General features: G+C 40.5%; 1 protein-coding gene across 3 annotated transcripts; it reads right to left on the bottom strand.

Annotated features, from left to right (window-relative positions):
* Positions 1 to 1,080: 1,080 nt before the first annotated feature.
* Positions 1,081 to 22,696, bottom strand: LOC144656754 (uncharacterized). Of its 3 annotated transcripts, none has more exons than XM_078516988.1 (19): positions 22,611 to 22,696; positions 22,273 to 22,459; positions 21,651 to 21,891; positions 20,822 to 21,077; positions 20,271 to 20,516; positions 19,548 to 19,923; positions 13,699 to 13,928; positions 12,200 to 12,406; positions 11,662 to 11,784; positions 11,188 to 11,334; positions 10,792 to 11,026; positions 10,057 to 10,230; positions 9,186 to 9,372; positions 8,719 to 8,780; positions 7,935 to 8,065; positions 7,012 to 7,206; positions 4,570 to 4,839; positions 3,048 to 3,224; positions 1,081 to 2,391 (listed from the first exon to the last, which is right to left on the bottom strand). In XM_078516988.1, the coding sequence occupies exons 1-19, from the start codon at positions 22,627 to 22,629 to the stop codon at positions 1,784 to 1,786; spliced, it is 4,071 nt and encodes a 1,356-aa protein (XP_078373114.1). In that variant the 5' UTR covers positions 22,630 to 22,696; the 3' UTR covers positions 1,081 to 1,783. The 3 variants fall into 3 exon arrangements, with proteins under 3 accessions (XP_078373114.1, XP_078373115.1, XP_078373116.1); XM_078516989.1 differs by having other exon boundaries at positions 10,057 to 10,227; XM_078516990.1 differs by lacking the exon at positions 10,057 to 10,230 and having other exon boundaries at positions 1,082 to 2,391.
* Between the last annotated feature and the right edge of the window lie 3,310 nt (positions 22,697 to 26,006).

The following is a 26,006-nucleotide window of genomic DNA, read 5'->3' as shown; positions in this document are numbered from 1 at the left end:
ATGTCGCCGGCCGATCGGGTGGATACAACTGGCCAACAAGCACAACTAAACATTTTGAGTTTAATAAAGCTGTCAGTTATAAATGTAGTCCTAATACGCTTACCTGAAATAACGAAATCTAGATGAAGTGATCAAGTGGAAGAAGAAAGCGTTCAACGACGCTCCCTAAAGGATTTACATGTGTAAACATTGCAAGTCAGCGGCAGTGGGTCAATGCGCGGAGAGGAGGCGGGAGGGGGGGGGGGGGGGGGGGGGGGGCGGGATGGAATCATCTAGGAAATCGTCTCCACTCCCCACTCGTATCGTAGCACAAAGAAGGGACGAATGAGGAAAAGGTTAAGTGATCGCGTTACAAGTCACCCTAATGGAGTCTAAGCAAAGCACTGATCAGTTTAATTTCCCCTCAGTATCCACAACTCTGAAAACATTCTGCTAGTACCTTAACCACAACTAAATATCTTAAACGCAGTTTTGCCGGTTTTTCCGGGTATGTTCTTTGGAATGGACTGCCATCTAAACTACGTCAGCCATTAATCGTACCAAGTTTTAGAAAGGGAATCAATGACTTTTACGCCTTAACGGACATCCACACGGCAATCACGTAAAGCAGTATTACAGATATTTTGTATGTTTTAACCGTGGTTAATTAAGTTTTATTCTATTCTTTTATTCTATTCCGCGCTCTCCCTCGCGCACTGCGTACAAACTTCCCCCAAGTCGCTCTAGGGCTGTTTTGCAGGCCAGGCGCGACTTGCAAAATTTTACTAGCCTAGTGCGAGCAGTCTCTCTTTTTGAGTATTTTATGGTGGAGTTTGACTCGGAAAGTTTTATGCAAAAATGTCTTATTGTTTTAGAACATATGGGCGGTTCGTTGGGTTCAGTGATCTGCTTGGAGTTACTACGAGTTAATATACGAGGTTCACAAATTTTTAAATTTATCTCAGGAAATTCTTATATTGCCAATCTAGCCTCTAGGGCCGATTTAATTTGGACAGGCATTTAATAAGTTTTCTTAGCACCAAATGTAACAGCCTGTGGTCCTATAATAGGTACAAATGTATCTGTTAGTACAAACATGCCACGCGTGCTCGAGTACATGGCGTGATGGTCTGGACGCCTTTCTCCAATTGGTTGTCGACCTTAGACTTCAGTTTTCATTCATCGCCCTACGAGGAAAAGTGACACCATAAAACACATAGAAATCGAACATAATCAGTGCTTCTTGTCATTTAGAAAAGAAATGAACACTTTATTAAGGTCGTTAAACCTTGAGAGCAAAAATACTCACTTTACATCGATAAAAAAAATAAAAACGCTAAGTTAGTACTAAATTGGTTTTGTTTATTTATACATATATAATTAATAAAAAAGGAAAGGGTGTATAGTATCCCATTGCTTATATCTTTTGAAATAAATCATATTTTACATACAGACGAAAAGGCTTCTTGCAGAGTAATTTATCGCTACAGATAGTAAACGAAGCGCTAAGCGAGTGTCTCAATTGCGCTGTCTATATTTCGTCAACCACGTTATTATGAAACGGTAGCCCTTACATTGCTCTTAATTATACTTGTTTTGCTGTAGTCTTATATGAAACCGTGCTTATGTTTCTTCGATCCTCTACGCATGATCAAGCCTTTTATAAAGTCTATTTAATACTTCTCTTGTGAACTTAAGCCTATAATTTACTCTTTGATTCAACAAGTTTTTGCGCGATATGGAAAAAGTTTACGTCACAAATGCATTACACCAAACTGAGAGAAAATATAGTGCCCACTTCTTTTTAGTCATCTTCATCCAAGTGGCTATTCATCCATCTCACAAAATTCGACACTCGAGTATAAACTCCGTACTTTCCAACTTCACCACACCCATCTCCCCAAGAAACGATGCCTACGAGCACCCAGCGGTAATCATCAGCCCTCGCTGTAAGGCTATTGTCGATGGCCAGCGGTCCTCCGGAATCTCCGTCACAGGCGTCATCACGAGAGCCATTATAGTGACCAGCGCAGAACATGTTGTTGGATACCAGGTATTTCGGGTGCGATCTTTTACACGTGGCTTGATCCACGATGGGTAAACTGACCTTGCGCAATCTGGTACGGACGTTCTTCCCTTTTCCCTTTCTGCCCCACCCAGTTACGACACCGATAGCACCTGGCTGAAGGAGGTCGTTTGTCGAGTGGGGAAGGCAAATTGGTTTGACATAATTGGTGTAAATCACTTCTCTGCTGAGGTGGATGAGTGCTATATCCGATTCGTAAGTAACATCGGAGAACTGGGGATGAATCTTGATTCTGTTGGGAAGCCTGGTTTGTTGACGGCGTCGTTCACGTTTGTTAGTGAACAGTTTGCCAAGGCGAACCTCAATATCGCCGATGGAATATCGACCTAAACAGTAAAATAGTAAAGTCATTCTTACGTGACAACTGGCACACTCAGCCGGACCGCAATCCCCCCACCCAACCCCAGTTAGCATTTTTGTCAGGTTTCCCTGTAAGTTGACTAGTACCGTTTACCTGAGTGGAGAAAGGCACTACGAGTAAAGTATCTTGCTTCAATACCGATGCAAAACACGCGCGGAAACCCAGTCAACTCGATCTGGAGTAAAGACCTAGCGGTACTAACCTTTGCGCCACCGCGTCTCGCACAAACATAATCAGAAAACAATCTTTTGAAAGAAATTCTAGTATTTAATAATGGAAGAAAAAAACATATCCCTTCTGCATGAGATGGAGAAGGAGCTTTGATTGAGATTAACGTAAATGGCATATGCCATTCACCAAATGTCATTCCCCGTTTTTTTCAATTGGCTGCAGAAAATCTACCCTGTTTGCATGTTTGCTCATTTAGTAAAGGTAGTCGTTTAGTTTTTGTTTTCACTAAAGCCCAGAGGCAGGAAAGAAATCAATCATCACAGTTCACTGTTACGCTCTTATAATTTGCACCACATTTCTGTTTTCTTGCTAATGTATGTATATCAAAATATGTTTGCGGCGGCATTGTGTTTCTTACTAAAAAGGGTTAACGTTATAAATCATTATTACCAGTGACGCAGTGTGCTGCTGTCACTACCCAGCTCTTAGCTACAAGAGATCCGCCACAAAAATGTCTTTTTTCTCGTTTGCTCCACAGCATAACTTGCCAAGGATGCGATCCCGCAACGAAAACACCCTCACCGCCAACTATTTTACCACGAGTTGCCACAGCTGTTTTTCCACATACTAAAAAAAATATCCACAAAACAAACTTAAGAAATTCTTCTTGAGTGAAATATGCTGCCCACTTAGTATTTGGCAACTGCTGTTTGAAAACTATATTTTTATTCACGTTTTTTTCCCCTTTTTAATTTTTTGATGTTTTGTATTAAATTATGATAATAAATAAAGGACTTTGCCGTTGAACAATCAGCTTTAAAGTAAAGTATTTTAGTCCTCCCTACCACCACCACCAACAACAAAAACAACAACGACAAGATCCTAAGGATAATCGTATTCCTATACTTTTCCGAGGTATGTAGAAAACGATTATCTTATGTTTACAAACATTTCCCCAGGGAGTTAGCGAGAACTCTTAAGTATTGGAGTAAACCCTCGAGTTCTATCGTTCGGGGAAAGTGCTGGTATACACTCTTTTTTTTTTGTAAGAATCTAGTTTATAAGAATATCGAGGCTGAAATTTGCGAATTTTTAAGAATATTTTAAGAATAAACCCGAGTCTGAGATTTTGAAAAGAATATAGTTTTTAATTGAAACAAAATCAGGTATTTTCATTTCCGTCACTTTATCTATGTGAGGAATGCTTTGTTTAAAGCCAAAACGGCCAGGCTGAAACGAAAAGCAATGGTACATGTTCACAACTGATGTAACACGACACAGATCTGGACACCAAAAACTTGTAATTGATTACCCAATACTTGCTAAAACGTAAATGTCAAACGGTATTTTCTAAGAATGTTCATAAGAATATTTCAGCCTAAAATCGGCAGAAAATAAGAATATTCAGCCTGGGTCGGAAAAACTGTATTCTTATAAAAAAAAAAAGAGTGTAGTCGATCCGCGACGTGCTGATGATGATATGGATGCTTATCTGATAGCGCATTTACAAAGCCCATGATCAATGCGCTTCACAATTTGAATTTTATGGGATGAGACCGGACATCAGCATATAAGGCGCCTATGGCAGCCGCTATCTGTCCATGTGTATGATCTCACCCCATCACCCAACCCATGGAATAGAACAGACCACAACACCGGGAACTTCATGCCCTACTCTTTGCGATGAGTGTGTGGGTTCTTTAACGTCCCCTGCTGATTATAACACTGAAGATGCAGGAGACGGGGCCTACGGTTTATCGTCCTTATCCGAGAAGACTAGAATGTCTAACCATTTGCAGATGTAATTACAAAGGCAGCACATTCTCCTCAGTTATTTTAAGACCCTGAGTGTTGGTCCGGTCTGGGAGTCGAACCCGAGACCTCCCGCACGACAGTCCGGCGCTCTACCACTGAGCTAACCGGTCGGCGGTAAGAGCTAGACAGTGGTGAAAAGTAATTGTTTTAAATTTACCTGCTTCGCGAGGTCTCAATACGCGCAGATAAGCGCGAGCTACTTTGCTTCCTCCTCGATTGGTAGCATTACAAACGTACCAGCCAATGTCATCTCGATAAGCTTTTAGAATCAGCAGACCAGATGTCAAGTAAGCAAAGTTTCCCCCACGAATGACCTCACCGTCCTTTGACCACGTGATGGTTGAAGACACAGCAGAACATCTTAATAGCACGCTTTGACCGTCCTGGACCGTCATGTTCACTGGCGTCTCACGAAAACGTGGTGGAGCTAAAATAATTATCATGATTAATTAATCAAGAAGTGATTATCTGACCTGTTAAAATGCTTTGGATCATACCTTGGATGCCATCAACTGAACCTAGTAAATGGCCCAGCTCACCACGGTCTCTCCTAGCTCAGTTGGTTAGAGCGCCCAACCGGTATCTGGGAGGCCATGGGTTCGATTCCCGTTAGGGACTCAGAATTTTTCTTTGTCCCACGCTCGCGTTACATTTCGTATTTTCACATGAAGTAGTTAATGATTTTTTTGTGAGGCCACAGACATATATTTTCTAACACCGTTCGTTTGAACTGTATATCATTTAAAGTTCTCCTGTTGATTCCACAAAGTTGCAGAAGTAAACAAGGCGCATAATTTTACGTGAGGCGGGAGAGAAAGCGGGAAGCTGCATTTCCAAGGTGGCGGGAACCGGGTGAAAGTGGGAAAAATTTCGCATTGCGTAATATTTTACATAAGAAATAATAACACGAAGAGACGAAAAAATTTAAGAAAGGGGTCGGAAGGTATTAAACAGGAAAAGAATCTCCTCTCTGCTAATCAATACCACAAAGGTAGTCTTACACATTATAGCCTGCGAGAGCAGACGCATTTCCGGCCGTCGCTTCTCTCCGCCGAAAAATAGCGTCTGCGAAACCGAGCCAGGAAACGATTTCTGTGACGTCAGTTCGAGGTAACCAATGAAAATTTACCTTGCATATCCGAAGAGGTGCCACGCGTGTAGCCTGTGAGCCGTCACACAATCGCGTGGAAAAAACAATGGCAAACGAAGTGGACACTACGCGATGAGGAACGTCTTGCAAAGTGTTTCAGTTTAATGCTTTAATTGGAAGTGGGAGACGTACTCACGAATCTTTAGAATGGATTTGGGACATCAGCAATTTTCTAAGCATTGCCTGAGAGGAATATTTTGTACACTATTGTGATCGTCTTTCCGCCGCTTGTAAGTTGAATGAAGACAATGAAGGACCAGGTCAGCCTATTATCATCGCTTGACCTAAATGCAATAGTGCTGAATAACACACAGTACATTGGAAGCCGAGAAAAGAAATATTGAAAATAGCCGCTATTTGATCGTGTATGGATCACCAGAGTCTCAGATAGGTGAGATAAATATTCGGTAGCAGCAGTCGTTGTTGACGAACCACATGTACATGTTACTTGTTTTGTTGGTAAGTTTATTTTATTGTATATACTGTCACCAGGGATTTCAAAACAAGTCATAAAATCGATTAGAAATTTTAGGAAAATGTATGATCAACCGGAACCGTGTAGCCGGCAGTTTCCAAGAGAGCGACAGAAATCGAGCCAAGTTCCGGTGTTTTGGGGTCAATTGCGGTAAAATCATAAAATTTACTTGCTGTAACAAGTAACTTTACTCCTAGACAAAACTGCCCTGAACTGAAACTAAGATGAAGATACCAAATAAAAGCAATACTATTATTGGTCAGAGTTGTAATTTCAGTGTACTGTCTCTTCCGAAAGAGACGAATCTTTCGAGCGACTCTCTGAGATTCGCCTTTACGCAGCGAGTCAAGATGTAAACATAACTTTAGCTATCGCTGAAATCTGCGAAAGTTTTCTTGGTTTTTATTCTTTGGGACAAACTTTTGAGTCTTCGTGGTGCAAAGAAGGACGCTAAGAACGCTTCAGGGTTTAGAACTCGCAGGCCTTGCAATGACGCTTGTCGGAAATTTTTTGTGTAATTTCTCGAAAGGTGAAGATGAAACTCACCTGGTCGATTGTCGCGTCCGGTGTGTTGCTAGAATTTATTACCTATCTACTGACAAAAAGGACATACATTAACCTCCTTTGCAACTGAAAATGTTATTCTGCAAAGAACTACTTTCACCGGGGTAAGAAACCTTCGATGTTTCAGAAAAATTGCCATAGCATCTCGCAGACAGCTCGTAACAGCTTTGTCGCGAGGGAGCCGCGTGGTGTGCACTCGTGTTTTATTCTATCGCGTAATCTAATTGGCCAAAGAGAAAACAAAAGATGCGACGTCACAGAAATCGTTTCCTGGCTCGGTTTCGCAGACGCTATTTTTCGGCGGAGAGAAGCGACGGCCGGAAATGCGTCTGCTCTCGCAGGCTATACACATTACGATCAAGAGAAAATTTGCAGATATCGGATCTACAGATCCTTTAAAAATTACTTACGAAAGCATTCGGGAGCATTTCCACTCCAGCTTCCATTCTGCAGACACTTGCGAGTAACAGGGCCGTGCAGACGAAACTGATTTAAACATTCGTAGTTTATCACAGAACCCTGGGGATATTTGTCACCATCATCTGGACGGGGATTTGGATCTCGCCGCCCATAATCAGGCCCTCCTGGATCCCGGCAATGTACAACTATGAGCAAAATAAACCAGTGAATTTCGTCTCGGGAATTTGGTGCAGTTGTTAGTAACAGAACGTTAACTGACTTATTTAAAATGATACTTTTTCTTGAACATTGCCTTTACCTTCATGACGTCGTCAAGTTGGACTCGCACTACTAGCAGAGCCTTTCTTAAAATCTGAATGAGCGGCTCTGCTCGCAGGGTGGCTTAGACCTAGAGTACGAGTATAGTCGTCGTCTCAGGGCCAGTTGAGTGAGCAAGCACGCGACCACGTGTAAAAGAATTACTTCGCAGGAGGAGATGCAACGCACGAAAAAAAAAATGGCCCGTGGACTCCAAGTGCGAAGAGATATTTCCGTGCGCTCCAGTGTTTTGCCACTCGACGGACCCTGAAAAAACTGATAGAGTACTCGTAGTTTAGTTTGGACCTAGTACCACCTAATAACCATCATAAATTTGGAATGGGTTTTGCTTAATTTTCTTATATCTTCTAAAAACCAAATAAGGAGGATAATCACTACTATTTAAACCAGCCTGAATTTTAGCCGTCTTATCTGGTTCGCGCCTACTCCCGTGAGTAAGCGACCGAATCAGAGAAGACGGCTGAAATTCAGCCTACAAAACGACGGCTGAAATTCAGCCTACAAAACGGCGATAAAAAAGCAACGACGCCATTAGTTACACCCGACAATGAGACAGGCTTGGAGAACAATCTTCAGTTCGAGATCAATCCCTAACCTGGACGTGGTGATTTGAACACAATGATCTCTATCACACTTGTCAAGCCTTCGATAACAGTCAGCCTGTCTTTGCCAGTGAGTTTATTAACTGAGTGGATAGTGTCCGTTTGCTTGTCACTCCAGAACAGTCTAAACCAAAAACAAGTCAAAATTGAAAATTAACTCGTCCTAGGAATCAATATGATGCACACAGTTGTGCAAGACTCTTACAATGCCTATCTTCTACCCAACTAAAAAGACTTCAAATAAGCTGTTTTATCAGTTTCCTGCACGGATACTTGGAGTGTTTGTGCTCGTAGTTTTCCGCGTTATTTTTACTCTACGTACCTAGTTGGGCGACGAGTGGGGCTGGATAAAAAATGAGAGAGCTCTCTCTCTCTCTGTCTTGGGCGATCGCCCAAAGCGCCCCAGAGCGCTGCACTGCGGCGCAGGCGCATTCGCAGGCAAATTCAACCGATGTCTTAGACATTAACTGATTTCTCTTGAGTTATGTTGAATCACATAAAGGAATAGGCCCGATTTCCAGCCGCTGACCGCTGTTCGAGAAAATAAGCCCGCACTCCTTCCCCGAACGTACTGCTGGCGCGTGATCAGTTCCGGGGAAAAACGAAGATCGGACTCGAGAGATCGAGAGCGGCGAAAATTGAGCCTAATCATATAGAACATCAAATCCCCAAAAATAAAGTTTTGAAATCACGAATTAATGATTACTTCTCCGTCGTAGGACCCTCACTTACTTGTATTATTCATATTCAAATTCCAGATAATGTGTTGAATCCTACCTGTTGTTTAGAAGTGCCAGCGTATGCGGTTGTTTAACGTACAACTTTTGACGCCTCCGACCCTGAAAATATTTAAAACATTCTTATGTGCGAATGTGTTATCTAGCTGCGACTGTACTCCGATTGTGCAACCGTTTCTTCATGAGGAGAGAAATTTAGCTGCTGCCTGTTCATTGAAATAAATAAATGAAAATTTGTGATTTATTTGTTTGAATTTTCTGGATTTTATAGTCATTTAGAAGCATCATCAACACCATTAAGTACCGTCTTTTAATCTGTTTGGTACAAAATGCTTGAACACTTTAAGGACAAAATTTACTGGTTTTACTGCGTCAAGAATCTTTAAAGAATATCAAAATCTGGATTATTAATTTGTTGCCAAATAAATTTACAAGTTATCCCCATTTCGATCTGGCCGGCTTTTCTGTAGTTTGTAGACAGGGTTGAAGGGGAGTGGGGAATGTTACCAGAAAGTCGGAGCTCTCTATCTTATTAAGGTCCTCGTCAGCCCAGTAAAGTTTCCATGTGGCATCGTCAACAGCTAATCCGCTCGGCTGCTGTACAGCTTTGTAGATAATGGCTCGCTCGTTCCTTCCATCTAAACTGGCTCGTTTTATTTTAGCAACCGCACCGACATCGGCCCAGAACATTACCCTAAAATAATTTTTTGTTGTAATAAAGCAAAAGTATTAAAGCAAAATCTGAAAATAGTAATGCATAGTGCTTTAAACGAAAATGTACACAGTTCAAGACATGATTATAGTTTGAGTATAATTTTAAGTTTGTGGATGGAACACTGTGATGACACTTATATATGAGTACTGTTTATTATACGCTGTAAAAAAGTGGTTTTGGAACTCTGAAGTCTCTCTGGTTAGAACCATGTATGTGACGATGTGACTATTCAAATAAAACTATTGAGCACTGATTTCATGTGGCGCCGTTTATTTAGCTGTCCAAGGTAGTTCTGACATTTACTGATGAAGTCTGAAGACGAAACTAGTGTGTGGCCATTCAATCAACATTCAAATAAAAGCTATTCAGCAGCAGTTCTTTTATGTGGTGCTGTTCATCGTGTTGTTTATGTTTATGCTGTTTATAGCGGTTCTATTGTTTAAGTCTGTGGTGATGAAATCCTAGTGTGTGACCATTCAAATGAAAAAGCTATTGAGCAGTAGTTTCATGTGGCACTGCTTATAATGCTGTGAACGTGTTTCTAACTTCCTATGTTCTTAGTCATTCGCAAACGCACGCCAAAAGCCAAAAACTATATGTTTCTGCTATCTCCTCAATCAATATTCAATATTGTAATACCTTCATTTACTCTCTAAAACATACCTTGCCGGTTTAAAAAGGACGATATGCTTTGGTTTATCCAAGCCACTAAGTAGTGTTCGGCGGTATCTTCCGTCCAGGTTTGTTCGCTCAATGGTGCGAAATGATGTGTCCGTCCAATAAAGCATGTTGCTTTGAGCATCGATTGCTAAACCTCCTACGACGCCGATATCTCTGCTATATTAGGAAACAAATAATGTTACGTGGGCCTTTTGATCCACATTTATGTGTGGGGTTAAGCGTTAAGGATCGGATCAGATGACCCACATCTTTCAAACAGCAAATTCAGATCACAGTCTGGCAAACGAGGCAGTAATTTGCATCACGTACCCAACACAGGAAGATCTTAGTGAGGTTAAGATTCAGGGCTTCTATGGCGGAAAAAAAAAATAACCACCAACTTACAAAATGTTATTTTTGGATCTAAATTAGCCTGTTCCAGGCGTTGGGTTAGTCAGGGTTTACAGCGCGAAGAACGTCTCTCCGACTTACTCTCGTCTTTTTTTCAATCGCCGTTCTAACGCTGCTGCCCAGCTAATCGAACGCCTGGAACAGGCTAGTCTTCAGTCAAAATATAACAAAGGACGCACGGAATTGTAGGATTCCTTCTATGCAACTTTGTACATCACATTATTAATTCAAATATCGTGGCATAGCTTTTTTAAGACCTACAATGTTTTGGTACAAGGCTGCTGGCCGGATACTGAATGTGACATGCAAAATGGAGTCTTGACTCACCCAACGACAATTTCTACTCCTCCATCGCCATTTAAAGTCATCCTGTTTATGGTATTTGCATAGTTATCTCCCCAGTAGATACGTTTATTTACTGGGTCATAGGCTAAAGCAGTAAATATCACAGGATTGTTTATCTGCAGTTGTCGAAAGGAAGCTGGACTTGTTTGTGTGTTCATGAGCAGCTTCCATACTGATGAAGGCGTGGCTACCATCACTGTATAACTTGGAAGAGGAGCTTGTTTATAATGAGGACAAAAATATAATCAAAAAGTTATTGCGAGTAAGGAGGATGGTTTAATGTTTGGCCACGTATATAGATTGTCTAGTTTGGCGACACGAGGTTGAACTATTTCAGGGAAGTGTTCTGGTAACATTAAATTATATATAAGTGATTACCTGGGCAGCATTTGGAAAATTCACGAGCTGGTCCAATATGGCAGTAGGTGTCGGCAGGGCAGCCGTTGTTTGAAGCTCCTCTAAAACAGACATAGTCTTTCCCTGATGATGGTCTCTTGATGGGAGTCATCCCATGACACGGTGGGACTAGGAGGATTTGCGAAAGACATTGGAACTCTATATCAGACATTGTAATTTCTGATTTGTTTTCCCACCCTTCCAAATGGCTGCCACCACGGAGCATTGATATGATGGCAGTGAGTGATGAGATGGTTTCAGTTGTGTTATCTGAGCTGTTATATTAAAACAGCCTAGATATCATCAGGCCATAGGGAAATAAAATTAGGTAGTTATCATGAACCTAGTCAGCACAGTATTACATTTAGAAAGTGCTGGGTGTTATCCAATAAAACGTGAGAATTTGAAGCAACATGTGCTAATTTTTATCATACGTTACATGATACTGATACTCACCTTTTTGACAAGTTTTCGTGTCTTCCATTAGCTGCATTGTTTTGGGACATGAACATTGCACCTTCCAGTGGCTTAGCGAGGTGCACATATGACTGCAACCGCCGTTAGCAATGGTACAACCATCTAGAAAACAGACAACAATAATTTGTTGTATCGTGTGTTCCCTTTTCTATCGACTGATTAGACATTCAACCAGAAAACACAAAGTCAAGCAAAGTCATGGTAGAGTTTGCGTTCGGTGCAAGTTGCCCATCAGGCGGGAGCTTATCCTGGTTGACGTAGCATTGAGCGACTGGGAGTATTTCTATGCACCCCAGGATGGAATGCAAGTCCATTGCAGGGTTACCACTTATATACCTGGATGAGGAGATGAATTATGAGAGTACAGTATCTTGCCCAAGAACACAAAACAGTGACCTGCCAGGGCTCGAGCCCGGATCGCTCGATCCAGAGTCCAGCGCACTCGGCTAACCATTAGGCCACCGTGCCTCCCATTTAAAGTCATGACATAATTAAAACGGAAAAATTGACCAATCACCTCTTGTTGCTGAGACGCAAATGTCAAGAATTGCACACGTTTTTCCAGACGAACAGCGCGGAAAACACACTGGTGGCGTTGCCATGGCAATGCGACGCCCGAAAACCAAGCCACCTTCTTGCCATGTGACAAACGCACTTTGAAGCTGGCTGTTGTAGACAGCAGCAAGTTTCGTTTGGTCTCTGCCAAAAGAAACCTGCAAATTTCCTAATGTCAAGAAATTTTAAGAATTGAAATGAACCGTTGGTGGTACAAAGACGAACATATTTTAAAGGTTAAATAAAATATCAGTGGGGAAATCTTAGTGGATTGGGCAAGTTTAGAAAAAACATAACATCAAAAACCGACTAGCAACTGTAAATGTATAAAATCATTACGGAATGTGAATTGAATGCTTGAGGATTCTTCTTATAACAATGTCTTGCCTTGCCTAATGGGGTATCACCCCCTTTCAAGATTTCAATTAACAACAACCTCGGGAAAGAGTGTTTCAGTCAGTGACTCAAATACTCAGTTTTATCGCCAATTAGAGCTACTAGTGGGGGCAAGGTTAGGGTTGGCACAGACGAGGGGTAAAGTCCCTGTGACTAGTCATTGCAACAAGTCCCTTGAAGAGTTACACCAGAGGACAAGTCGCAGGGACTCGTCCTTGGTGTGCGCCGACCTGGACCGGACTAAACTCTGTTTCCTAGGTTGAAGTCTGATATCACTTCTAAATTACTATCACGTCTGAAAACTAAAACATTCGATAGAAATATCCGTTTTTGTGACAGTGGAGAAACACGTTCATCTAAGACATGCCTTATCCCCTAAAAGAAACACAGAATCTTCGCCAAAATTTGCATAGGGGTTTATGTCTAGAATATGTCAAAAGAATACCTTTGTAGGATTAACAGATTAGATCTTAGAATTTTGATGACGTCAGACGAATCCACCAATATGGGATGCTAGTCTAACGCAGGACTAGCATCAATGCAGGATGCCCTAACAATTTGCCAGTACCCTTTTATACTACTGGGTTGAGAAAGGTTATGCGAGAATATATAAAGGTACCTTGGTCAAAACCACAACACACGGGTTCCAGAGGGGCGGCGAGGGAGGGAGGCAGCATTTTGCTGTGGTTCCTGGAATCCAACGCGCTAGCCATGAGACCACTGCGCGTTCCATAGGAGATGGGTAAAACTAGAGATTTACTCTGTACTTGTACCCACTCGTACCTTTATGGTTCGCTTCGTCGGCACATCAGGTGGGTTTGATTGAGCCGACATACCCATGTCGAGACCACACGAGCCTGTTATGTCGCTAAAGCTTACCAAAAGGCACGATAAGGTATTAACCAGTGACTTGATAATGCAGGAATTCGGACAGTGCACGACGCTTCTGATTGGCTAGTTGCGAATGTGGGTGCGGTAAGATGAGATATAGACCCTACCTAGCACGATGTGCTACTATCTCAATTACAAAATCTCATAAACAATACGAAGTGTCCCTAGCCTAACCTTGAAGCAGTTCTCCTCCTATCACCCATGCGGATCGTCCTTGCTCTTGCCACAGAAGTAAGTGGCCATTTGTTGGAGGAAAATACACCGGCACTGGCATCTTGATTTGTTTTTCAGCAAGACAGCTATACGGCTTCAGAGATTTTGTGTAATGTTGTCGAGTAATCAGAATAGAGGCGGTGGTTACAGTGTGTCTGCCGTTCTCCGTATCTTCCCAGAACAAGATCAGTCTAAGTGAAAAAAAAATCGACGCTTTTGGTTTTTGAGTGTGTAAGAGAGACTTCTTGTCTGCATAAGCTAGTGTTTCGCTTTGTTTAAGTGTTGCGTGCTTGGGTAGCTATTCGTCTGTCTGGGTTCCAAGGATTCATGCAATACACTCTATATATAAATGGAGCGAAAGGCCTGAAGTTTCCGCAAGAATTTAAGTTTTTCTCTATGAGGATTAATTCGCGAGCGCAATTAAAATTCGCAGTGAATACACCGAATGCAAATATGGCGGACGACTCGGTCGTCACCTGGATCGAGCTGCATGAAAGCGAGGCTAGTGAGGCTTCGGTGTTTTGTTTTGACAATGTTTTCCTACAAAAGTCTTGCGTATTCGTCAATCTGTGTGTTTCTTTTCGCTGCACCTACGAGTTGCTGTGGTTCTGAATGCCACGATAAGTGATAGAAGTGTTCACCGTTTCCTCTAAGGGAAAAAGTGGATCAATGCAATTCATTGAGACGAAAGAAAGAAGTTCACGATCGCCGCGGGAACTATTGAGGTTTTGTTCGCTACATTTCAGGTTAGAAGATCTTAGAAAAATCGTTTAAAGGCCAAGCTTATGTGGTGTCTGGTGGTGTTCAAGCACGAGTTGCATGGCCAGTACCTTCCCCAAAGTAAAGAAAAGCTCTACTTCCAATACAAACTTTGTTCAAAAGAGGTTGTTTATGTCCGGCTTTGTTCGCGTCCGATATACTCGCACGGAATCGTACGAAACAAATACTAACCAAGTGAATGAAATTCAACTGCCCCGTAGTTAAAGCTAGTGAAAGTATTGAGCCAAATAAGAATGACTTGGAGCTAAATGTGATCGCTTACACATTTTCTAAGATCTTCTAACCTGAAATGTAATGAACTTTATAAAGTTCCTTCGGCGATCGTGACAGTCGTGAACTCCTTTCCTTCGCGATCGCCTGATTTCCCCTTAGAGGTGAAAGGGGAAACTCACAAAAGACTTTCTTTCAGTGCTGTGGAAGATTCTTTTCCCTTTATGTAGCATTAACGAACCTAAAACATAGGCACGCTAAGCGTGCAGGAGTTATTTTTTCAATTTATGGGGTGGCTTGGGGTGAAACTGGGTGATTGTCCTGTTGGGATGGTTTATGCCATGGGTTGAGCCATTTGTGTATGGCGGCTCACGGAGTCACTTTTTTGCACAAAATTTGCTTGCAAACAAAATAACTTTTACGTGCATTTTGATACATCAGAACTGTTTTATTCAATACGTAAATTTTTGTCATTTAATTGAAAAACAAAAACTAATTCAATTATCAAAATGTCACAAAATGGCACGTTCTTATTCTGTTTAAGCGGTTATTTTGTTGCTAGCTTTGTAGCAACCGTAACGTGTTACTTTTGTTTGTTACGGAATACTTTTGGATTTTTGCCAAACACTGAAACATGATATTGTTGTTTTTCTCACTTTTGTAACATGAGACCTTTGTTTTTTAAAAACGAACGTAACACGATACCCTTGTTTTTCTCGAAAAAGCCACGTTTCCATACAGACATTGAACGAAAAGTACTATAATAAACGAAGTAATAAACGCATCAAATCAAAAACCACTTTCTTCGGGAAAGTTCTTTAAAGCGCAGTATACCTGGAGTCTTTGTTTCCTGTCAGAACTGTTCAACAAAGATTTTCTTTCATTTACAACCTAAATTCTATTCAACAAACAAGAACTAATTGAAATATCAAACTGTCACGGAATGGCACGCTCTTATTCTGTTTTTGCTATCGATTGTAGTTGCTTTCAACAGCAAAGTTAATACTTGTACCGGTTCATTAAATATTTGAACGAGATGTTTTACAGTTGATTTCTGTTTACTTTGGCCGCCCGCTTTGCGAAGTTTGTTGGGAAATTGGAAACTTTGTTATGAAGTTGCCAATTACGTTGCGAGTTTGCGAATCAAATTGCGAACTTCGATAAGTTCCCAACTTCGGCCCGACTGAACTTTCGAAGTTTTGGTAGTTGAGGAGAAACAAGACATGTTGCTCGAAAGTCATGGCGATTTCTGAACTCGAAGATGTTAGAGCTTGTCAAGGAAAGTTGAAGTAGCTTGAAGTGCAAGACAACGTTTCGCATCAGCGATCACGCAAGTGATTTGGCGATAAATAAATTTTATGCAGGTAGAAATTTGGTCAAATTTTAACTTTTTTGTATGAAAACACATATTTAACGATTTCTGTGAGGCATAATCTTCACTGTCTTCAATTTCAAGTCTTCTGCGTTTGTAAACCGGATGAAACTGGATGGTTTATTGATTTTAATCGAAGCCGACGCGATGCGACAGACTAATTTGTTCGAGACAACATGTTTACGGCTCGCTGAACATAAAAGTTTTTTATTTTTATGACATTTGTTTCCAACAGTTTAGCGTAGCAAAGCCCTTTTTGATAACATAATTATAGAAGGTTTTATTAATTTCGGGCCGAAGTTGGGAACTTTGTATCGAAGCTCACAATTTGATTCACAAACTCGCAACCTATTTGGCAACTTCATAACAAACTTTCCAATTTCCCAACGAACTTCGCAAAGCGGACGGCAAAAGTAATGACAACATTATTCTTCAAAGCTGCTTTGTGCAAATGTTATATGTTATTTTTACTACGGTCAGGAAAGCTAGCCTCTCCAAACGTACGCTCGAATAAGACGAATAACAAGTTATTGTTGGGCCTTTTGCTCACGGCGTGTGCGTTGTAAGCAGGCGGGCGTTACGAAAAACGTTTTTAATCCAGGGTTAAATCACAACTCACCGATTCCGCCTCCTTCTAATCTAAAAACTTCGAACGAAATTGCTGACTACGTCAGTTTGCTTCCCCTTTATAAACTACAATTTGATTGGTTCCGATAGTACCTGAAATCTGATTGGTGTGACAAACCCACATACTTCACTGATTACAGGTCCATCGCGCCGACTAAAGAGCTATTTTGAAAAAATAACTCAAAAATCGTAGGAAGGCCGAGATCGACCACGAAGCAAGGCTTTTCTGGGGAAGCTTGTCAAAACAAAACATCGAGGCCTAACTAGCCTCGCTCTCATGCGACTCGTGCCAGGCACCGACCGAGTGGTCCGCCATATTTGCATTCGGTGTATTATTTTTACCGAATGGTAATGAGGTATAGTAATCATTCTCGTTCTCGAAGTGACGTATTTCCGTCACTCCATTCTGATATTAAACCGCAATTAATTCATGCATTTAACAGTAAACGTGCTGACAGAAAGGTTGTTTAAAACGCCATTCAGCACATGTCAATCAAAAACAAATTATTCTCCAGCCTCGTTCCCAGGGTCTCTCTCTTTCAGGGAACAAAACAAATCGAAAGAGGATCAGTTACACTTAACTTCTGGTGATAAAAGAGAACAGAATTCACTCTACAATGCCTCAAAGCATACGCTGTCAATGACCCATTCACATAAAAAAACATGCAAAGGCAAATAAAGTGAGATTGTGACATTACTGTTAGCAGCTATAAGCTAGGTGCAGTTACCTTATTATAGGAAATTAACGATACATGTTATTAACGCGAAATTATTTCAAAAATTCGCGTTAATTTTATTGATGTTAACTTTTTTACTATAAGGATTTAACCAGAACTTTTCTTAAATTCGTGTTAATTTTATTACGCGTATATTTTGTTCGCGTTGTTAAAATGCTTCGTTATATTCCTATAATAAGGTACGCTTGACACGTGACGCGTTTTAGTAAACTCAACTTTCATGGACACATTCATGCACGTTTTTGTTTCGTGTCACATCATTGTGTCACGTCATCCGTTTTTCATTTTTTTGAGTCGAGCAGAAACACGCATCTGTCTCTCAAATTTTATTCGCTGCTCAAAATAACGCTAAACCTGCTGACAGAAAAGTAAAAATATTCAAAACAAATTACCTAATGATAAAAGGATCAAAGGTTACACTTAAATATTCTTGTAATGAAATAGAATCGCGCTACGAAGCCTGAGAGCACGAACCATCAATAACCCTTGGAAAGTTAGACTGTCCACAGCTAGTCTATTGGAAAGTGAAATTGTGTTACTTTATCGAACGCTTATTTGAAGAAAAAACCTATCAATGACCCATTCACGCGAGCAAACATTCAAGGGCCTATTTTAAGTTAGCCTGCGTTGCAGACGAACAAATTAAGCTTTAACAAATTAAAAATTATTACGTTCGCCATGTGTTGTTTTTTGGTTTTTAAACACCACATCCACAGCACGTTTTTGTTTCGCGTCACGTCACCTCGTGACACGTCATCCGTTTTTCATCTTTTTGATTCGAGGAGAAACACGAAGTGCTCAGGCGTATTATTCTCTCAAAGTTTATCCGCTGCTCAAAAATAACGCTATCCGTGCTAAAAAGAAAAAAAAGGAAACATTTTCACAAAACAAATTCACCAATTGTTTAAATGCCGGATCAAACGTAAATATTTTGGTGGTGAAAACTGAATAGCGCTACGACGCCTGAGAGCACGAGCCAAAAATGCGAAGGTCGACACTTCATTCATCGAATTACCATGAGGTTACTCGAAGAGCCTTTGATCAGCATTACGGGCCATCACAAAAATGGACAAAAGAAATTATTAAAATTATTAATTAATAATTAATTAATTAATTAATTAATTAATAATTAATTATAATTATTAAGACTTATTAATCAACACATTGACTGCAACTCTAAGAACGTTATTTACATGGTACAGTGCAACCGTTGTCACAAACAATACATAGGGGAAACCAAACGTAGACTTAAAGACCGTTTCAACGAACACCGCAGAACTGTTGACAAAAAAACTAACCACTCTAAACCCACTACAGTATCAGAACATTTTCTTTGTAACAATCATAACGCTACTGACATGCAACTCATTCCTCTTGAACTCATTCGATCTAACCGTGACGTTGTTCGGAAGGCAAGAGAGGCGTACCTCATTGAAAGAGGTCAAACACTTGAACCTTTAGGATTAAATAAAAAGGATGAAGCATGACATTTCGTAGTTTATATTTACACTCATATTGTTATTATAGTATTAGCTTACGGTGTTCAAGTCTTTAGTGCCATTTATAGCATCTTATTATATATTTATATCTTTTTTAATTTCATGTTGTAACGTCTCTTTATCCTTTCAAATTTCAAATTTTAACGTTTTTGTTTTTCTACCATTGTTATTTACGCGTTGTATCGTATTTCCCACATTTTATATCTGTAACGTTTAACCTTAAGAGTCATTCTTTGTAAGACCCTGAAGAAGGAAGGCCGTGCCTTCCGAAATATTGGAATTTCAATACAGTCCCAAACCGTTCAATCGGCCTTGCAATTTTTTCTTTATTCGTTATTTAGTTATAGCTGATTAGATCCTCTACAGTGAGAGGATCCGGTACTTCTATTTTGTCACGGTGGTCCTTGCAAATTCACGTTAGTTTACAAAAGAAATTAACTCTATCAAAACATAGATGAAAATTCCCAAAAAAATAGTTTAAATTAAATGAGGTCATCAAACAATTTAAAATAAAAACGCATTTGCATTTTTGGCACAGCATTTACCACTTTCTGAACAAAACAAAACAGTCTCGCAAATTCTTACCGATCGAGAAGTTCGTTGTAGTAGCCACGAGTCCTCGCAAACGTCTTATTTGTGTAGCCAATGAAGTTCAACTGAGAAGGGTCCAGGTTTGACGCATGCGCGCCGCTGGCGTTTCTCTTGTCGATAACCAATAAATGCAAACCTGATCTCAAGTCAAGGTGCAGGGTCCTCACACCTCGACTTTCCACGGTACACGTGAAGTAAATTTCTTTTCTCATCGAGTCGTAAAAGAGATTAGGTTCGTAGCCGTCACCTTTAATAAAGTGACATACTGCATCAGTGTACTGCACTTTGCCTTTGAAGTCGAAAAATACTCCTACTACTTCTTTACGCACTTCCACGTCTTCTGCAAACACAACTGACGCCACATAACCCCCTACAAAAAAGAGAGACGTTCCATTTTTGTGAAAAGAAACCAAATCATGACACTAGTTTAAGCTTCCTGTGCAACAGCATTGAACTTTATTTAATAAACCACCCTAGCAGGTTTGTTTGACTTTGATTTTCTGATTGAGAGAACGAAGAACAAAGAAAGGAAGAAAGAAAGAAAGAAACAACGAGAGAACGAAGGAAAGGAAAAGAAAGAAAGAAAGAAAGAAAGAAAGAACTGATGATGGTTGTTTGAGTCGTCACGCAACGCCTCGCCCACCACGCCAGCGAGGACAAGCGTTGCGTGACGCCCCAGGTATTGGTTGTGCATGGATGTGAAGGATACGTCCTTACCTGTGGCAGGATTGAATATTAGTACTGGGCTGGTCACGTCGATCCACTGACCGGGACCTAGTTTTCCGTAGGCCTTTATCAGCACGGAAGGGCTGGCTGCCCTTGCTGTCTGTGAGCTCATCACCCTCTGGCTAATGATTACGTATTTGTTTGAGAAGTATTTCATTTCACCGCTACGAAACTGAAAAATGATCATGAATTCATCGGCAGGTTGGTTGTATGCAACACTCGGCCAACCTTGGTTACCTAGGAGGAATAAGGAAAAAGTACAGATTTTACGACTGGGTTCTCCTCCCGTACATCTGCCTCTTCCTCCTTTTACTGAAATTCCCACAACCATGATGATGATGATGATGATGATGATGATGACGACGACGGCGATGATGATGATGATAATGATGATGATGATGATGACGACGGCGATGATGATGATGATGTATTGTAATGTAATATGAGGTTGTTCTAGAATCATGAAAAGTTAAAATAAAATGATACAGTGCTATTGCCTTTTCTCTGTTAACCGTTTTGTGTAATTTTAGGAGTTAGCTTACCCGCGTTGTTCGTAGTAGGAATAGTGAGATTTACTATCGCTCTGTTCACTAGTTTTCCTTGGTTGTCCATTCTCAAAGCCGCTACCTGATCCGGGACACCGTCATCATCAACATCAAAATCAAACGCGACCAGGTATTCGTTCCGTCGCGGATTCCACGCCGTGCTGTGATGAAGTACTCTTGCGTTAGAGGCGAAACCCGCTGGAACGACGCTAAACAGAGGGCTCGATTTTTTTGTTGTTCCAATAAACATGACCTGTTGTAGGGAGATCCTGAATTAAATCCACTTGTAACGTCGTATTTAAATTCAGATCTACATCGTCAATAAAATATTTGAGTGGTTATCACGAAGATGGGTCTTGACAGGCATGGAGAAGGAACTAGTATGTACTTGTCTCTGAGAAAACTGAAGTAATCTAAACTGTTCGTAGAATCTTATAATGGTTCATTCTTAAATCTGTTTGGTTCTTAGCTCTAAGTTGACTTTCTCTTCGTGGTGGCGTTAGAATGAAGAAAAGGTCTCCTAAATGAATCTTGTTGAATGGTATCGTTTTAATTTTCAGAAGAAAAAAAACGAAAAAAAGGCATAGTTCTGAGCTTAACCATTGAAGATACTTTTTTAACCTTTAAAAATCTACGGAAAGATAAGTGTAGTGATTGATACTAGTGATTGACACCTACGGGCTTGATTGCAAAATCAGTGCACATATATAACATCCAGGCTAAAGGGCGTTGTAAGAATATAGATGATAAGCTACAGAATAAAGAAGTTTACGACATTACAATAAGCAAATTTAAAACAACAACTGGTGTTAGTTTCAGAACATACCTTTCTTATGTCCACTTTCGTCTCCTCCTGCCCATTTCCGTTGACTATTGTCACAGCATAGTAAAGGTCCACATTAGCAGGTGGATACATGTCCTTGTAACTGTGAGTTGCTGGGCTCTGTAGGGACGGCTCCTGATTACCCGACATGAGAGGGGTCATACCAGAGACATCGTGAAAATACAAGGTGCTTCGATAAATATTAAAGTGCTTGAACTCTGCGTACACTGGACGTCCGCTTGGACTGAAATGTAAAACAAAACAAGTGACGGCAAGGTTATGACGATCGTTAACCCGGTGAACCTTCACACAAGCTACTTTAAAAGTAATTTCTGAGTACTCCGAACTGATTTCAATACAATAAAAATAAAATAAATTGTCTTTATTTTACGAGGGTAGCACGTAATAGTCTTGCGACTAACAAACCTGTGGCCGTGGGATTCCCGATCGAATTGGAATTTAGAGGTGTTGACTTTTGTGGAGGGAAGAAAACCGGAGAACCCGGAGAAAAGCCCTCGGAGCAAGGACGAGAACCAACCGTCTAAAGAACTTAAACATGCGACGTGAAAAAAGACAAGGAAGAAATTTGGCATCCGAAGAACGCATCGGAAATAAAGTTCCATACCTGTACGGTAGGTGAAGTCGATCCCATTCTAAAAGAATTCCATCGCAGTCTTGTCTGGCCGTGACACCCTGGACTCTTGTCTGCTTACTTGTGACTGGTGTCTGACGTCGAAATCGGGCCGCTGTGCGACTTGGGCAATCCCGCTGGACATTACCAATAAGCGCATGTGCAGGACTATTACGACCAACTTCGCCGACAAAAAGCAAGACGAATAAAAAATATAATTTATTGTTAACTGTGTTCAATTTACTTAAAAGAGAATTATGAAAAATAGAAAGTACAATTTTATTGAAATTACTTGTCAGGAATATATTTGGAACCCCAGGTTCCATGCTCACCAAAGAAAACTGTATTCATTGAGGCATCGTAGTCTAGCTGATCCAGGTCATTGTTGATTATGTTGAATGCATCCTCTGTGCGCTCCGCGGCTAAACAAGAATGAAAAATTTGACAACTCGCTAAAAGTTTAACGTCTGTAAAAGCTGAAGAATTTGGTCTTTTACAAAAATGTTAAAGAAATGTGTCAAAGAAAGGACTTGCTTTTTGTAAACGCAAGCTTCACATGTAACATGCACATTTTAGTTTTTGTACTTAGCGCCTGTTTACATGGAGGGAGGGTGCCCCGGCTAACCGAGTTACCCGGCTAGAAGGAATGAAACCTAGCCCGCCTTTACATGTAGAATTCACAACCCTTCTACCCGAGATGAGACAGCGTCATTGAAGCGTGTCACGGCGTGGGAAAACAATGTAGCTCCAAATGATTGAAGAAAAATATGACTTTTTACTAAAAAATCAAGGCTTTTCGTCTTCAAACCTATTTTAATTTGATGTGCAAGTTCTCAGAAATTTACTTAGCTGTTGCTCAAAGAAATATTTCCAGCCGACCGATAAAACTAATTTTGATCAAATAGCACTGTTTGGGTCCAGAATTTTTACATTTTATGCCATTAACTTCAAATTTAGTTTAAAAACACGCGCGAAAACTTATCACGGCAAGCCGGGATAGCTCGGGCATAACCGTTTACATGGCAAAAAGCTATCCCGCCTAGAAGGGTGCCCCGGGCAAGTAGACCGAGTGCCCCGGCAAGGCGGGTTACCCTTCTAGCATGTAAAGGCTTCAATACGTTTTCTTAAGAAACGTATGAAAAGTTGGCTCGCCCAGGGTAGCTCGGTTAGCCGGGGCACCAGCCTTCCATGTATAAAAGGCAACTTTGCATTAAGGGCCTGTTTACATGGAGGGAGGGTGCCCCGGCTAACCGAGTTACCCGGCTAGAAGGGATGAAACCTAGCCCGCCTTTACATGCAGAATTCACAGCCCTTCTACCCGAGATGAGACAGCGTCATTGAAGCGTGACACGGTGTGGGAAGACATTGTAGCTCCAAATGATTGAAGAAAAATATGACTTTTTACTGAATAATCAAGGCTTTTCCTCTTCAAACCTATTTTAATTTGATGTGCAAGTTCTCAGAAATTTACTGCGTTCATTTTTGGCGAAATTCAATCGAAATTCAACAGTATTTGGCTGTCAAATTGAAATTAAATTTGTTGTGTCGTGAATTAGGATAATCATTCCCACGAAAATTTCGAATTAAGGTCGCGCAGGACCCTTGCAATCATTAGTATGTATTTATTTAAAGAGTATGCACGAACTGCCGGACGACTGAAGCCGACAACAAACGAAATATTCATGAGAATGTTTGTTTTTAAACTCTTTTGTACAAGTAATTACTAGTTATTGTTTTCAGCTTTGTGCCACGTGCGCTGGAACATAGGAAATTATCATAAATAGATTCACAGCTTTGAATATATCACACGTTGTTGTAAACATTGACTCGGAAGGTCTTCGGAAGCCTCAAAACCTTCAATTTTGTGTCCAAGTTTTCTCCGCCGATATAGAATTTCAAGAGTGGATTCGCGAGGAACATAAACTTGGTGTACTCTATTGTGTTCTGGCTAGAGCGAATTTTTAAATTTCCTTCTCAAAATGAAGATAGCATGTTTCAAAGTTTAGATTTCACATTTTTACGCTCTTAGAAGCCATTAACTTGTAGCAGTTTTTGAAATCGAAAATTTCGTTCTAGTGGGAACACAAAAGAAGTTACGATTTATCACTAAGCTATATAATTATTTAATTTGGTGCGCTGTGCTAGCTGAAAACTTGGACACAAAATTGCATCATCTTCAGTTAAACTTTAAAGGGCTTGTAACATCACAGACAACGGTCATCTCTCAGTAAAAGGACAATCATGATGTAATTCCATCATCCCTGAGTATCCTTATTAAATTTTAGAGGAATCGATATTCAAAATGTAGCGAATTAAAGCTTTACAAGATAGCACTCCAACAAGAAATTTGACTAATGAATTTATTAATGAGCAAGGGTCCTGCGCGACCTTAATTAGCTGTTGCTCAAAGAAATATTTTCCAGACAACCGATAAAAGTCATAAAACTAATTTTGATCAAATAGCACTGTTTGGGTCCAGAATTTTTACATTTTATGCCATTTACTTCAAATTTAGTTCAAAAACACGTGCGAAAACTTATCCCGGCAAGCCGGGATAGCTCGGTCATAACCGTTTACATGGCAAAAAGCTGTCCCGCCTAGAAGGGTGCCCCGGGCAAGTAGACCGAGTGCCCCGGCAAGGCGGGTTACCCTTCTAGCATGTAAAGGCTTCAGTACGTTTTCTTAAGAAACGTATGAAAAGTTGGCTCGCCCAGGGTAGCTCGGTTAGCCGGGTAACTCGGTTAGCCGGGGCACCCGCCTTCCATGTAAACAGGCCCTAATATCATGCAAAATAGAGTCAAAATAAAAAAAATGTCTAACATATTTTGGGGTAAAATCAGTGATATTACGGCTTTTGAGTGACAGCTACAATGTCACAACATATCTGTGATATGAATTCAAAGCTAAAACGGACAAATAATGTCTTCGCACCGTTTTATAAGCGTTGAAAGCGAGCTTGTGAGTACATCAGCGATGTTTTTTATGTACAACCCACGGGGACAGAGCGAATCAATTGGGTACTTGCCTTGAGAAAAGATGATAAATGAAAGAAGATGTGGATAAAGAAAATACAGCAACATCTCAGAGTCTGTGTCATGTGTTGCGCTTGTGAACTGTTCCAAAAGTGAGTAAGTTCTGTATTTGGCGCTAGAGCTCAGCACATTTCGTAAAGGGAAGTAGTTAAATTATTAAAATGCATGAACTTTTGGTCTACCTTCATCATAAGTGCGGCAGTATCTCGCTGAAACACAGCAGGAAAATAACAACGTATTGTTGGCGCTGAAAATTTCAGATTCGTTAAATTTTGGAAACCACTCAAGTGAAGTCACGGCAATCATTTTTTAAACAATCTATAAATCTTTAGCTAAATAGTCAATCTGTTTTTTTTTTTTTTTTTTTAAAAAATAGCACAGTAACAGTTGTATTGATTGGTCGGTGTAAGAATGAAGTATTACTAGAATCGAACTCAAATGGGAAGTCCAACTGTCGCGACCGGAACTTCGAGCTAGAAGTTAGGCTTCAAGTTGAAAGCGAAACGTCTCATATCAAAAATGCAGAGTGGTTTTACCTTCATCAATAGTGAGGCGGTATTTCGCTGACACATAGCAGTAAAAGCAACGTATTGTTGACTCTGTCAATTTCAGTTTCAGTGCATGAATTTTGGAAGCCAAAATATTACCACATATCAAAAAGACTGGTAATATTTTGTTGACACAGGAACAAAAAAA

Source organism: Oculina patagonica, chromosome 6 (assembly GCF_052425735.1).
Source record: "Oculina patagonica isolate OP01 chromosome 6, crgOcupat, whole genome shotgun sequence".
Classification (NCBI taxonomy): Eukaryota; Metazoa; Cnidaria; class Anthozoa; order Scleractinia; family Oculinidae; genus Oculina; species Oculina patagonica.
Note: the sequence above shows the minus strand (reverse complement) of the source record. Positions and strands in the feature narration are given on the sequence as shown.

Excerpts from the sequence above, each read along its gene's own strand:
- LOC144656754 (XM_078516988.1), bottom strand. Across the intron at positions 12,407-13,698 it reads AGGAGGAGAACTGCTTCAAG|GAAATTTGCAGGTTTCTTTT; the intron begins GTTAGGCTAGGG and ends TCTTGACATTAG. Across the intron at positions 11,785-12,199 it reads TTGCGTCTCAGCAACAAGAG|ATGGTTGTACCATTGCTAAC; the intron begins GTGATTGGTCAA and ends TCTGTTTTCTAG.